At 37.0% G+C, this 14,007-nt stretch overlaps 4 protein-coding genes and 1 pseudogene across 5 annotated transcripts; 4 read left to right on the top strand and 1 right to left on the bottom strand.

Annotated features, from left to right (window-relative positions):
• Positions 1–702: 702 nt before the first annotated feature.
• On the bottom strand, positions 703–1,233 carry LOC132167920 (auxin-responsive protein SAUR21 pseudogene; annotated as a pseudogene).
• A 1,567-nt stretch (positions 1,234–2,800) lies between these two features.
• On the top strand, positions 2,801–3,226 carry LOC132167915 (auxin-responsive protein SAUR23-like). The gene has a single exon (XM_059578960.2). It carries the CDS (start codon positions 2,846–2,848, stop codon positions 3,149–3,151), a length of 306 nt encoding a protein of 101 aa, XP_059434943.1. The 5' UTR covers positions 2,801–2,845; the 3' UTR covers positions 3,152–3,226.
• A 2,651-nt stretch (positions 3,227–5,877) lies between these two features.
• On the top strand, positions 5,878–6,313 carry LOC148587433 (auxin-responsive protein SAUR20-like). The gene has a single exon (XM_088513511.1). It carries the CDS (start codon positions 6,023–6,025, stop codon positions 6,311–6,313), a length of 291 nt encoding a protein of 96 aa, XP_088369637.1. The 5' UTR covers positions 5,878–6,022.
• Positions 6,314–7,908: 1,595 nt separating this feature from the next.
• On the top strand, positions 7,909–9,861 carry LOC132167906 (DNA-directed RNA polymerase V subunit 7). Of its 2 annotated transcripts, none has more exons than XM_059578951.2 (2): positions 7,909–8,076; positions 8,996–9,861. In XM_059578951.2, exon 2 carries the CDS (start codon positions 9,012–9,014, stop codon positions 9,537–9,539), a length of 528 nt encoding a protein of 175 aa, XP_059434934.1. In that variant the 5' UTR covers positions 7,909–8,076; positions 8,996–9,011; the 3' UTR covers positions 9,540–9,861. The 2 variants fall into 2 exon arrangements, with proteins under 2 accessions (XP_059434934.1, XP_059434933.1); XM_059578950.2 differs by having other exon boundaries at positions 7,909–8,080.
• An 844-nt stretch (positions 9,862–10,705) lies between these two features.
• On the top strand, positions 10,706–12,932 carry LOC132167904 (pentatricopeptide repeat-containing protein At2g13600-like). The gene has a single exon (XM_059578946.2). The coding sequence runs from the start codon at positions 10,731–10,733 to the stop codon at positions 12,165–12,167; it is 1,437 nt and encodes a 478-aa protein (XP_059434929.2). The 5' UTR covers positions 10,706–10,730; the 3' UTR covers positions 12,168–12,932.
• The last annotated feature ends 1,075 nt before the right edge of the window (positions 12,933–14,007 follow it).

The raw sequence follows: 14,007 nt of genomic DNA, 5'->3' as shown, positions 1-14,007 counted from the left end.
GTAAAACTATGGTTTAAAAGGATCTTATGAACATTTGTCATTTTTAGTAGCTAATTAGTTAATTAAGAGAAGAAAATAAAAATTGTTGTTGATAATCTTTTAAAGAATTTTTGAGTAAATTACAAAATAAAAAAAAAAACCCGGCGCGTAGCACGGGCTCTAAGCTAGTATAATATAATATCAGAGTAAAGGTTCTAACTTAACACTCTAAGATGTGTAATCTTCCATTCTGAACCACACTCTTCGTCCAATGTCCAAATATTAATGCATTAGCTCCTCTGCATTATACAATTGAAGCCATTGTGAAAGGTTGTATGACATTTTTCGTTGAAGAGAACAAATTATATATAAGAAAGAAAGATATTCAATTTTATATATTTGCATGGTAAGTTTACTACTGAATTTCATTGCTGACAAATGCAAAATTTTACAATGCATAATGAAATAACTCAAATCTCTTCATTCAAAACTGAAGAGACAGCTTTGGGTCAATGGTGTCAAACAGTTCATGTTTAACAGACCAGCCATTTTCATGTCCATCTCGCTTGTGAGCCATTACCAGTAAGGTTAATCAATGTCTGAAAATAAAAGATGCTTATAAAATTGGAATTCCTCCTGGTGGGCTTCTCCAATGTGAACAGCATTGGCCTTATGATAGATCATGACCTTGTGTCATCTGCACTCATTGGAGATATGCTTAACTTGAATGATCCTCGGCGAATGGCTTCCCAAACAGTCATTTTCTTGAGAAACTTCAGTGATTTCTGTCATGTGGGTAGACATTTCCTGCTATGTCCCTTCTGCCACAGAGAAGAAATGCCCATGAATGTACAAATGTGTCAGTCTGATCAAGCTTAGTGCGCCCTTCACTAAAATGCATTTAAGCAAGAAGTGAGATTGATGAAGATGTCTTCTCTGCAAGGAATTGTGAGACCACCCATTGGATGATCAAACCCAAATTCTTCCTCAGCCTTGCTTAGCAGTTCTTGAAATGAAGGCTCATTCAGGTATGATATGGGTACCACAAATCGCTTCTTCTGGTCCTCTCCAACATATACTGCAAAATAACCTTTTGGAACACTTTTAGCAAGACCAGAAACAGACCTGCTGACAATCTTCTTAGCGTGCATTATATGAGGCAGAAGAGCCATTTGTGATTGTATTATGATTTTGGAAGAGGCTGTAGTTCACAAATGACTTGGGAGAAGGAAGAAAATATTTGCTACAAAAGATACTGAGGATATGATTTGGCTGTGAAATATGTCTAAATAATCGTGTCTATATTTATAGATGGAAGGTTGTCTAAGAAAATCTCTGAAATTTGTGTGAGTGGTGTGGAGGCAATCTGGTGGGAATTAGTCAGAGAAACAAGCACCCCAGGGATCACATGGTGATGTCCTCAAAATCATCATAGAGAATTGGTAGTGAATGAGACTGTATAGTTGGTGGAGGACATTATAACCAACCATCAATTTCTTTTAGAACAAATCACATCGGACCCACTCGAAATCAAAGAGATATCAGATATGAACCAAGGAAAATTCTTGTGGACACAATTGGATATGGAAGCCTTCGAAGGACATGCTTGAGACATGTAGGTCTTTTATTTCTTGACCGAAATATACTAGACTTTTTTGGTTGCTTTAGTACATTGACCGCACGGGATACCCATGTGAAGAGCATGCATGTGTTGCTTCTGTACTACGACACACCCCTGTGAAGAGCACAAGGAGTGTGTCCTACAGGTAGTCCTCATAGAAAACCAAACCATTCAAAATACACAACGAAATTTCCATTGAAGTGGGGAAATTATTGCAAACATGATAGGCAGACATCTCAAACTTTGAAGGCGGGAAATGCCATCAGCAAAGCCAAGGCCATTGACCCCTTTTCTTGCTTCTGATTTGAATTTATGTTAAGAAGCTGTCAATCAATCACTTATGGCTCAAACATTTGAGATTTAGACCAATTTTGATAGTTTTAAGTTTGTCTTAGAATATTGTCCCACAAGCTAAGCCTAGCTTTTGATTTTGATAACATAATATATATACCAACATTCTGAGAATCCAGCTCGAGTGCTCTAAGCAGTCAATTTCTCCAACCCAATATTTCCATAATCCATGCAAGCATTATCCAAATTAGCCTCCACATGGAGAGACTGCATCTGCCCATCTCCCTTACAGAGCTTCTCAATTCATTAGTTTCCATGCCTAAGAGCACTTCTAGTGAACTCACTAAAACAGTCTCTTATCCAAATTTCAGCTAGCCCCTTTAAAATGACCCCTACAGTGAACTCACATATGCTAGATCACCACCTAGAAGACCAATTGCAGCTTGTTGGAATACATAAATGTTGGTAATCATTTATCCAAAAGGCATATCATAGAAGAGCCCCACTTTCATATTCTTGCCAAGAAAATAATTGACATATATGCTCAACCTGTCATAAGAGGTGAGCCAGTCGTTGAGAAGTTGCTCCAATCCACTTATCTTTGATTTCAACTGGGACCCTTCTGTAGGCTGCTCTCCCAGAAAAGCATACCCAAAATGTCTTCCAACTTTTAATGTCTACATCACTAACATGTCCTTGACGATGAGTTGGAAGACATATCCATGTGATCCTTTAAATGCTTATGTTTCGAACAAATTATCCCCACCCAAATGCCTCTGCACCACTCACTCCTCATTTCAATTCAGAGATTTTCACACACTAACCAATCATCTATATATACACATACACATATCATTCCATAGCCAAACCAACTCCTCAAGTCCTCTGCTCTCAAATCCTTTACTTTCTCACCCTTTCATCTGTGATCTTAACCATCTTTCTGGGCAGATAGCAATGGCCATTCGCTTGCCTGGTATTACAAATGCTAAGAACATTCTCCGTCGATCAAACTCATTTGCAAAGAAAGCAGCTTCATCATTTGTAGATGTTCCAAAAGGCCACCTTGCTATATATGTTGGAGAGAGCCAAAAGAAGAGATTTGTAGTTCCAGTATCATTTCTGAACCACTCTTCATTTCAAGAATTGCTAGGCAAGGCTGAGGAAGAATTTGGATTTGATCATCCAATGGGTGGTCTCACAATCCCCTGCAGCGAAGACATCTTCATTCATCTCACTTCTCGCTTACATGAATTGTTGTAAACGTGCAGTGACAATTTTGTAACCATGTATATTCTTTGTCTCTTTTTGGTAGATGTACAAGTGGGGATTCTACCCACAAAAAGTTTTACTACAAGAAATCAATGCAGTTTCTCTCACATTCTCGTATTACCGTATGTAAAACAGATGATACCTCTCGGTTTAAATTTTTCTTCTTTGGATTGATTCTATGATAATTCATTATTTCTAGTCCCTTCTATTTCATTTACCTGTTATACTTGTAAAAAAAAATTCCAAAATTTGCTTCCAAAATGATGTGTATAGACTTACGAGCCTATCTAATTTATTATTTTAAGAAATGTGTCACCATCTTATGGGATTGTGACACATTATGTGGAAAGCAAATTCTGAAATTTCTTTTAAAAAAGTATAGCATTCCTCTTATATCACTTGTCAATATCAGGCAATATCAATACCAAACACCAAAAAACCCGAAATAAATCAGCCTATACATTAACATATCAACTGATATTTAATAAATTGTTTTAATTAGAAGAAACTTCACTTAACTCCACGAATTGTCACCACTTTTACGATGTCTTTCCTAAAGTTCAATTAATTTATCTCAATTTAGTGTATTCATCTTTTGCAATGTCCCCTTCCGTTAGAATTTTCTATTAAATCTTAAAAGAGGGGTTTGAGATATTGTTTTGCACAACTGTTTTTCATCTTTTTCTTTGCACTCTCTTAACCAACCTTGTGTTTTTATGTGGATTTGTTCACATCTACATTTTAATGGCTGTAATTTGACATTGTATGTTGAAATCCTTAGGTGGGTTGGCTGAAAATCTGAGTCTGCGGCTCAATAGGCTTGTGCAAGGAACAAGTGTATAAGTATAGCTCAGAGAGGCAATTGCTTATATATGTAGGGATTGATTCCGTCTTCTACTGGAACTTGAAGAAGAGGGAACTAACGGTAATACGAAGTATAGATATCATGGAGGTTTTGTTCAATTGCGCCAAATTGGTTATGAACATCTTTTGTACGCAGAGCTAGCAAAGAAAGAAGAGGACATTGAAGAGCTTGCTGAGACAACAACAAAAAAAAAAAAAAACCGAGTGAAAGAGAAGCCACATGCCTGTTAAAATAGGACAAAATTCAGTACCTTATCTCCAACCTAACATGTACAGAAATGCATCCAACTAGAGGAAAAACGAAAACCTTGAAATATTCAGTAAGAAACGATTTTTTTTTTTTTTTTTTTCCAACTAAAATTTAAAATTTGAAAATCCTATCAATTACACGTTCAATTTCTTAGAAAGGGTTCTTGTGTTTGAGCCTTTGAGTTATACTATAAGGAGGTGAAAAATGCTATATGCCGACTCCAAAAACTTGTTTATCACAATTTATGCGGAATTAATAATATGTAGCAATAAACAATTCAATCATCCAAAATATATAAAGCAATAAAGAGGCAGACACAGATATTTTGGTTACGAAGAGGAAACCTTTTAGAAACCGATCTAAAAGTAAAACCTCTCCGGGGCAGCCAAACCCAGGAAATCACTATCAAAAGATTATCTAGAGATTACAGACACTAGGAACACTTACAACCCTTTGCAAGACCTTGGCTCTGTAAGATCGACAAGCCTACAACTCGTCTCCTTGCTCACAATCTTCTTCAACGTGATTCTCCTTTACCGGACCCTTCCGATAGACTTCTCAACCGTAGATTTATCAAAGGAATAAACAAAAACTCTAAGAGATTCAATTAACGCTCACCACATATAATCTCTCTTAGCACAGCCTCCGACGAACTCTCTGGGGGCGAAAATTCGTACTTCTATCTTCTATAATGATGTATATATACCCCCGACAAAACCCTAGACTTAAACCACTTAAAATCACGTTTTTGGGCCTCAAACTTACGGGGTGTCCGGACATGTTAATGGGCTGTCCGGACACGGCTTTGCGGAGCAAAATTTGAGTTTCTGGAAATGAGGTCCGGACCCGGGGAAGGCATGTCCGGACATGGGTGAAACAGCATTCTGGAAATGCTGTCCAGTCTTGATCAACAGCCCCGATCGATGGGCGTTTGTGGTCCGATTGAGCTGAAATTTTGCAGGGACGTTCATAACACATGAATCTACATTATGAACGGTGGAGATTGGATTCTGAGCATTCTATATCAGTGTTTGAGCTCGTGAACAGTAGCCTCTGCATTTTGGAACTGAATTAAGCCAACATAAGAACTAACAGGAGGATTAGAGTCCTCCTAAATGTAACGTGACTTTTAAAATTACCAATAAATTCAAATGTGAAATCTCACATTCAGTGGTAATTTTAAAAGTTACATCACATTTGACATGACTCTAACCCGAGTAATGACTTCTAGCATTACTCATCTAGTTCTTCTTATAGCATTACTCCATTTTTGGGACGTGTGTTGCATGTAGCCCATTTTTTCATAAGATTTATGAAAAATTTTGATCCCGGGGTAAAGCGAAAGGGTTTAGTTTTTCTTGAAAAGAAAGGGGTTAGTGTTATTTGTTTGGAAAGATTTCATGAGAAAAGAGTGAGGGAAAGGGAAAGTTTAGTAGCTTGATATTATTTGGCTGCCTCTGAATATCTTTGATTCAAATGGGACCCTTGTAGGTTGTTCACCCACAAAAGCTTGCACCGAAACTTTTTCCAGCAAAAATATCAAGTTCTTGACAATGGGTTGGAGGACACCTCCATGTGATCCTTCAGCTGCTTATGTCTCCCTCCACACCACTCACTCCTCATTTCAGAGACTTCAAATGCTTATATATATACATACATACACATATCATTCCATAGCCAATCCAAGCCATCTGCTCTCAAATCCTTTATTTTCTTCACCCTTTTCATTTCTTTCTTAGCAGATTGCGATGGCTATTCGTTTGCCTGGTATTAGGAACATTCTCAGGCGATCAAACACATTTGCAAAGAAAGCATTTATTATGGATGTTCCAAAAGGCCACCTTGCTATATATGTTGGAGAGAGCCAAAAGAAGCGATTTGTAGTTCCAGTTTCGTTTCTGAACCAGCCTTCATTTCAAGAACTGCTAGGCAAGGCTGAGGAAGAATTTGGATTTGATCATCCAATGGGTGGCCTCACAATCCCCTGCAGTGAAGACATTTTCATTCATCTCACTTCTCGCTTACATCAATTGGTGTAATATGGGACAATAACAATGTTGTAAGTTGTAACCATGCATATATTATATTCTCTCTCTTGTCGGTAGATGTAGAAGTGGGGATTAGACCCACAAAAAGTTTTAACTTCAAGAATCAATGCAGTTTCTCTTGCATTTTCTTAATACACTTAGGATCACAATATACCATCACACTTTGTAACTGACGTCCACGACAGTCCATGACTCAAATATGTAATGTGGTGCTTGCTGCTGATATCAAATGATATAATCCTCAAATATAAACTCATTCTTGAAAATTGGCTTCCAAGGGAAAGTGTTCAAAAGTTTATATACACATGGTTAAGAATCTCAAAACGGTACTTAAGTCATGTAGGACACTTAATATCATAACTTACCACAACGTTTTTGAATCTAATGTCCACAATGGCCCACTCTATTTCATAAGTCACCTTCTTTTTTATTCAAATCCGAGGCGTGGTGCCTAACTTTGATACCAAATGATCCAAACTTTGAATAGAATTCATTATTAAAAATCGACTTATAAAAAATATATGCCTAAGAACTTATATACACGTGATTAAAATTATAGTCGTGTGAAATACTTCAAATTGGTTGCACATTTCATCAAACACTATAGCTTCGGGACGATGTAAAGTGAGGAGGAAATCAAAGAAACAGATCCTCTATGGGGAACAAAAATATCCTTCTTAGGGCTGGGTATCGATCGGTTCGGACCGGTTAATGGGCTTATCGGTCGGTTAACCGATAAGCTATCGGTTAACCAAATCATAACCGATTACCGACCGATAAGAAGTGTTAACTGAAAATTATCGGTCATATCGGTAACCTGTTAAGGTTAAATCGGTTTGGCCTTTTGTAGGCTTTTTATTTGGCTTTTACTGGTTGCTAATTGGGCCAAAAATTAATTATTTTTTAGGCTCAAATACATTTTGTTGGGCTAAAGCCTAAAATAGCTTATTAAAAATTAGTTATTTTAGAATATATTTTTGGCTAGTCAATAGACAAAAGTAAAACCAAAACGATGTTGTTTTAGTTTCAATCGTTTTGATTTCAATAATAAATATAAAATTCTAAAAAATTAAAAATTAAAATAGCTTATCGGTCATATCGGTTTTTCGATAAAAAAATTTTAACCGACCGATAACTATGGGTTACGGTTAATATCGGTTCGGTTAAAGTCGATAATCGGTAATCGGTTATCGGTTAATCTACCTACCCTTAATCCTTCTAATAGAATTAATTAAATATAATCCTGTTGAAATAAGCGGGAGCGAAAATAAATGGATAGTAATGACATGGATTTGGAGTTCACGTGGTTGAATTTTATCACAGACCTTTAACTACTTAAAGAAAACATTTGACTTTTATTCTGACCGTTGACGAGTTTCCTCTTTGGAAACAGCTGTGACTGTGAACTAAAGAGCTGTGCTATGCTGCAACAGATAGCCAAACTCTTTTAAGCATATTCTCCGAATCGACGGTCATGTTTCAGTAGTAGATCATGCCTGTCCATCAGGGAGTCCTGGAGATCACATTCATACACGTGGCTTGCGGGAACACTAAACACTACCGTGCTGCTGTATCAGACAGTCATTTGTTAAGCACTCGTGAAACAGACTAGTCCCCCCAAAATTCATTCTCCCGCCGTAGCCCTAATTTACACAACCACCATTCTCAGGCGACCCGCGGGCATTCTTGAGACTCGCCGATTCTCGGCCCCGATCCGCGCTAAGGCCTACACCGACGAACTCGTCCAAACCGCAGTGAGTCGTATCTTTTTCCTATCACCTATTCGTAGGCGTTTGGGTTTCAATCATTGCATTTCCGCCATCTGTTTCTGGTTTCCTGGGTTTAAATCGTTGCATTTTTTTGGCTGTTTCTTGTCTTGATGGCGAATGTGTTGAAAAAACGACAATCAACACACACATAAACCGACAACTCCCTTTAAGTCCTCTCTCTCGCACTGTCGCACACACACTAGTTTACTGTGATTTTGTTGGGTTTGTTTGATGAAAGCTCCCCTTCGAAAGTGTGATATGGTGTGCTAATTACTTGTCTGGTATTCAAGGTGTAATTTTTGTTTTGTGTCTGTGATAGGTTATTGTAGAGCAGAGTTTTCTGATGTTTATTTGTTGGGGTTTGGCTGGTGACTGCAGGAGGTATTTTAGTTTCTTTTTTCACTTTTTTTTTTAAGAAAAAAAAAATTCAAAAAACATAAACGTTTTCTGGAAAATGTAATATTCTAATAATTAGTAGGACTAGCAATTTTATGTTGCTAGTAATTTATGAAATTAGCATTAAGGCTACACAGATAATATCATAATACACTGTTAAAGCTGTTGTGTTACTTGTGTATACACTATATATTGTATGGTGAGGCACATTTGTTGGGCCATGCTTCTGCTTCTAAAATGCTGAAAATTTTATATGATAGTAACTGATGTCAGATATATGGTTAAATGATGCATAAGGTTCACAATTATTTGCAGAGCTTTGTTCTAGCTATTGTTTGTTTGTTTATAACCTTGTGGTGTTTTTCTATACAATTATTTAGAATCTTGAATATGATGGTTTCTTTTAGCTGACTGTATGGTTCATCCTCTAAACTTTTCATATGGATGACTAACACTCAGAAGGTAAGAACACTCAGGGTTGCTGTCTTATTCTTTTGATTTATGACAGGTGGAGGAAAAACAAAATGTTTCTCAAAGTAAAGTTGCCCTGGAATGTCACAATCCCTGCTGAAAACCTGGATGCAGAAGGATTGATGCTTCAAACATCAATCGTTATTCGCCTGTTGGGTGACTTTGCTGCCAGAAAGGCTTCTAAGGATCTTGGATATTATCTTGCTGTCACAACTCTGGAGAGCATAGGAGAGGGGAGAGTCAAACAGCTAACGGGAGATGTTATCTTCCCAGTTGTGTTTAGCGCCCTCACATTCAATCTGTACAGAGGAGAGATTGCAGAGGGGGTTGTCCACAGGGTACTCAAGCTCGGGGTCTTTTTGAGATGTGGGCCAATCGAAAAAATTTATCTTGCTCATTTGAAAATGCCAGGTTACTGCTTCGAGGGTGGGGAGAGTCCATTGTTCCGGGACAAGCAGTCGAAGATCGAAAATAATGTCGTCGTCCGTTTCATTGTGATTGGAACAATGTGGATGGAGGCAGAAAGGGAATTTCAAGCACTGGCCAGTTTGGAGGGTGATTATCTAGGACCAATTTCGTAGTGCTAGGATTATTCAGCAATCTTAAGGCATTAAGACTTACTGCTGAATACAATGAGAGCTCCTACGAAGTCCGCCCTCCCTCAAAGCCCAAGCTGATTCCAAGAAAGAAATATGCCTTCAAGAACAAAGCCTCCAAGAGAGAGAAAAGGTTGCACATCCATGACTGATATGGATGGTGATGCTTTTACTTGAGAATATCTAAAGTCGAGTGTTGTTGAATATCTAAGGGCACTCAAATTTTGTGATACATTTTATTGGGTATCATCTACTAAATGAACGGTACTTTAATTTCTTAAAATTAGTGCAGTTTCAGATTAATTTCTAGGAAGCTTTTATTTGTTCCCTAAGATGCATACTGATTTTATTTGAATGCATCTTCATTTGCTTCCTTGGAAGCCTTTCGTCCTTGCTTCTGGTTTTTCAACTTTAGTATGGATGATATTAATTGATTATTTGCCCCTTAATTCATTTACCCTTTCTCTCTTATCTACCAAGAACAAAGAAATAATAAATAAAAATAAAAAATAAAAAAAAACATTTAACTAAAAGTTAAATTAATAAAAAAAAAAAAAATGTAAAGAATTCGATGTATGGTTATTTTAAAAGTGGCTCTTTGACTAAAATTTGGGTAAAGTTGACTTTTAGTTGGTATAAACATTGGGAAAAAGTACACTTTTTCACGTTTGGAGCGATTTTTAATTCGACTTATAATATTTCAATTTTGACAATGTACCCTCCTAAACTTTCAAATTTTTGCAATTTGACCAATTGTATTTCAAACTTCACATATTGTCCCTAATTTTTAATTTTTTATTAAAAAAAAAAAAAAATCGAGGTGGCTACATCTAGCCATTTTTGCACCACCAAAATTATTTTTTTCTTTTTTTTTTTAATAAAAAAATTAAAATTAAAATTAAAAATTATGGGCAATATGAGAATTTTGGAATAACATTGGTCGAATTGCAAAAATTTAAAAGTTTGAGAAAGAACATTGTCAAAATTAAAATTTTGGAAGCCGAACTAAAAAACACCCTCAACTTCGGGGTAAAGTGTAATTTTTCATATAAACATCTAAACAAATCAAAAGAATCCGCTTCAAAGTTTTGACAGTAAATAACTGACATTTCAAAACAGCGCTAAAAACTGTACATTGTTACATCAAACGCCTAGACCTCGTAGCCTCCAGTTTCTATGACCGACCAATCCTACTTCCACAGCACCAGAAGCTTAGATTCTATCACTGGCTTCTTAAACCATTGTTCTCAAAGCAAGAATCTTGGAGCCATTAAGAAGCTGCACGCTCGCCTACTTAGAACAGGCTTGCTCTTTATCTCCCTCAATTTTCACACTAAACTCATCGTTTTATACACCACATGCCATCGCAAAAACAACCTTCAAACCTTGACCAATTTCTTCAGGTTCATGAACCCCAGAAACCCACTACATTTTAATGCAATTTTATCTGAGTTTAGTCGAAATGGGTTGGCACTTAATGCACTAAAAACCTTTTCTTTCATGCAAATTAATGGAGTACCTATAGACTCGTACACTTTGTGTAGCTCTTTAACAGCTTCGTCGTCTATCAGAAATGTTAGAGTTGGTAAGCAGGTACATGCCCTTGTGGCCAAATCAGGCTGGTCATCCAGTGTTTTTGTGGGAAGCGCTCTAGTTGATTTGTATGCGAAGTCGTTGGTTATCGATGATGCAGAAGTGATGTTTGATGAAATTCCTGTAAAAAACACGGTGTGTGCTAATGCACTCTTATCAGGTTATGGTGAGGCTAAGATGTGGCTTGAGGGACTTGACCTGGTTCGCAAGATGCCTGTGATGAATTTGGATTATGATCACTTCACAATGTCAGCAATATTACGTGCATGTGCTGGGCTATCTGCATTTGAATTTGGGATGCAGGTGCATGCTTATTTGATTCGGACAGTATATGATGTGGGAAAGGACGTGTTTCTGCAGAGTTCATTGATTGAAATGTATGGCAAGTGTGGCCTAGTGGGGAAGGCGTGGCAAGTCTTTAATTTGGCAGGAATTGGAAAAGGAGGAGGGTGTCAAAGGGATGTTGTTTTATGGACTTCAATGCTTGGAATTTATGGAAGAAATGGACACTCTAAAGAAGTTATTAGATTATACCAAGAGATGTTAAAGGAAGGGATTAAGCCAGATGAGGTCGCATTTGTGACAGTCCTTTCTGCTTGTGGTCACACTGGCCAAGTGAACCTTGGGGTCGAGTTTTTTGAATCCATGACTCGTGACTTCGCGTTGGACCCTGGCCCAGAGCACTACGGTTGTCTGATTGACTTGCTTTGCAGGGCTGGTCAGTTGGAAAGGGCATGGAAGCTGGTGAATGAGATGCTCTGTAAAGGAGATGGCAGCTGCAGTGTTTCCATGTGGGGGGCTTTACTTAGTGCCTGCAAGGATTGCGGAAATATAGAGTTGGGTAAGTTGGCTGCTCAAAAGGCACTTGACTTGGATCCTCAGAATGTTGGGGTTTATGTTATGTTATCAAATTTATATGCTAAGTTTGGTATGTGGGATAAGATTGAGCAGTTGAGGGAGTTGATGAAGGAGAGAGGGTTAAAGAAAGACGTTGGATGTAGTTGGATTGAGGTCACATAATTCTGAAAGAGAAACAAATAGGGCATCTGAGGTTTTGAATTATGAGGAGATGACTCAATGCGAAATTTAAAGATAGGCCTCTAAACTTAAATTCTGATATTGCAAGTGGTCAAATGGTAGCATCTAATAGAAAGTTGAAACAGGAAGTGACAAGGAGAAAAGAGGTAAGCAGCCCTGGGTTTTGTGGCACCTCTGAGGCCGAGGTCTGAAATTGACAAGTTCATGGAGTGTCAACCCAGAACAAAAGTGAAGCTAGAACCTTCATGAGAGACTTTTCTGTTCTCATAGATGAATGACAACCTCTCTGGCCCAAAAAAAAAAAAAAAAAACTTCATTCAGCGCTGGTGTCTTTAGTAGGCTGATTTTGCTGAATGCAGCTGCTGCAGGTTGGCACATACAGGCAGTAGATATGTGTTTTAGGATGCTCTCAACCAACAACGCTCTGCACAAGACTCAGACTGGTAACCTGAAAACAAATGCATCAATCAAGTTTCCTCTGGGATTTTTGTTTATCTTTCTGCAAGAAATGGTTGGGTGATTCACCACTTGGCTTTTCCTTTTCCAGTTTTGTTATGCAACTCAAATAAAGATTTTCAGTAATTTTACTGCTTGGATTATTCGCAATTCGGACAGCAAATTACTGAAAATCCAGATCTAAGTGACTTGGCATTGGTGATCGTATAGTTTTTTGTGCGCATATATATAGGCATACCCTCCATCATTGTTCTAGTTACTTGGATGAAAGGGAAACACCTCAGTTTTGTGAATTGAAGTAATAAAATGACCAAGTTTCTATGATTTCCTTCTTCAATCACTTTCTCTAGCATTTACTTCAGAATTCCGAAACACCATTCTAGTTGTGGCAAATTGGGAAATTCTTGTCTTGGTGATACTTTAATTTCTCTCAGTTTTTAACCATTTTTCAATGATCAACTTTCTTCTAGAGGATGCCTAAAAACTTAATCTTGAACTGATTATACCAAAATGTATGCATAATGCATCCCCATCTCTATGATATGACTAATTCAAACCATGTAAACATCTCCGGGGCCCTCTTCTTTTTCATCACACCATCACTTTTTGAGCAGAGCAACTTTCCAATCTAACATCTTCAAGAGGATGCAGGGATGATGGTTCACAGTTGACATTGCTGAGTATTTAATCTCCAATTATAATTATCAAATGAAAGTACTTAAATATCAATATTTAACTTGAATTTTATTCATCAGGGTAGCAACTGAGAGACAAGACAATTCCATTTGTCATGCTGTTCATCTTACTTCTCAACTACTAAACCATGAGGCATTTTTGCTAAAATTTTAATTAAATGATTAAATTTATTATTTTTTACGGCTTAAGATTTTTAGATAACTAGTGATTTAAAATAGCATCAGAGCAAAAAATTTGAGTTCAAACTTTATTCTACAATTTATCCAATTTTAGTTAAATATTATGCGTATTGGGTCTCACTTGTTGAGTAAAAAGTGTTAGAATATTAATTGAATATTTAGATTCGGGTGAGAGTATAAAAGATAATCTTGTGGTTGAGCACGGGCATGAATATAAACAAAAAAAATAGTAATGTTTTATACTACATTTTTATCCTATAGTTATTTCACAATTCTGACGTGTCAATTTCAACTAATCTTTATTTATTTTATTTTTTTTAATAAAAATGATTGATTTAAAGATCGATAAAAGACTATCACGCCAGCATTTTAAGTCTGATAGTTGTAAAATAAAATAAATAAATAAATAAAGTGAACAATTGGGTGAAAAGCTAAGTGGTTTAGAAAGTTGGGTGAAAAGTCAAAACTCTCCAAAGCATAAGGGCATCACT

Source organism: Corylus avellana, chromosome 2 (genome assembly GCF_965113065.1).
Source record: "Corylus avellana chromosome 2, dhCorAvel1.hap1.2, whole genome shotgun sequence".
NCBI lineage: Eukaryota > Viridiplantae > Streptophyta > Magnoliopsida > Fagales > Betulaceae > Corylus > Corylus avellana.
This window is presented reverse-complemented; position numbering and strand designations above follow the sequence as displayed.

Bases quoted from the DNA above. Each gene is read 5' to 3' on its own strand.
- LOC148587433 (XM_088513511.1), top strand. From the start codon at position 6,023: ATGGCTATTCGTTTGCCTGGTATTAGGAACATTCTCAGGCGATCAAAC.
- LOC132167904 (XM_059578946.2), top strand. From the start codon at position 10,731: ATGACCGACCAATCCTACTTCCACAGCACCAGAAGCTTAGATTCTATC.
- LOC132167915 (XM_059578960.2), top strand. From the start codon at position 2,846: ATGGCCATTCGCTTGCCTGGTATTACAAATGCTAAGAACATTCTCCGT.
- LOC132167906 (XM_059578951.2), top strand. From the start codon at position 9,012: ATGTTTCTCAAAGTAAAGTTGCCCTGGAATGTCACAATCCCTGCTGAA.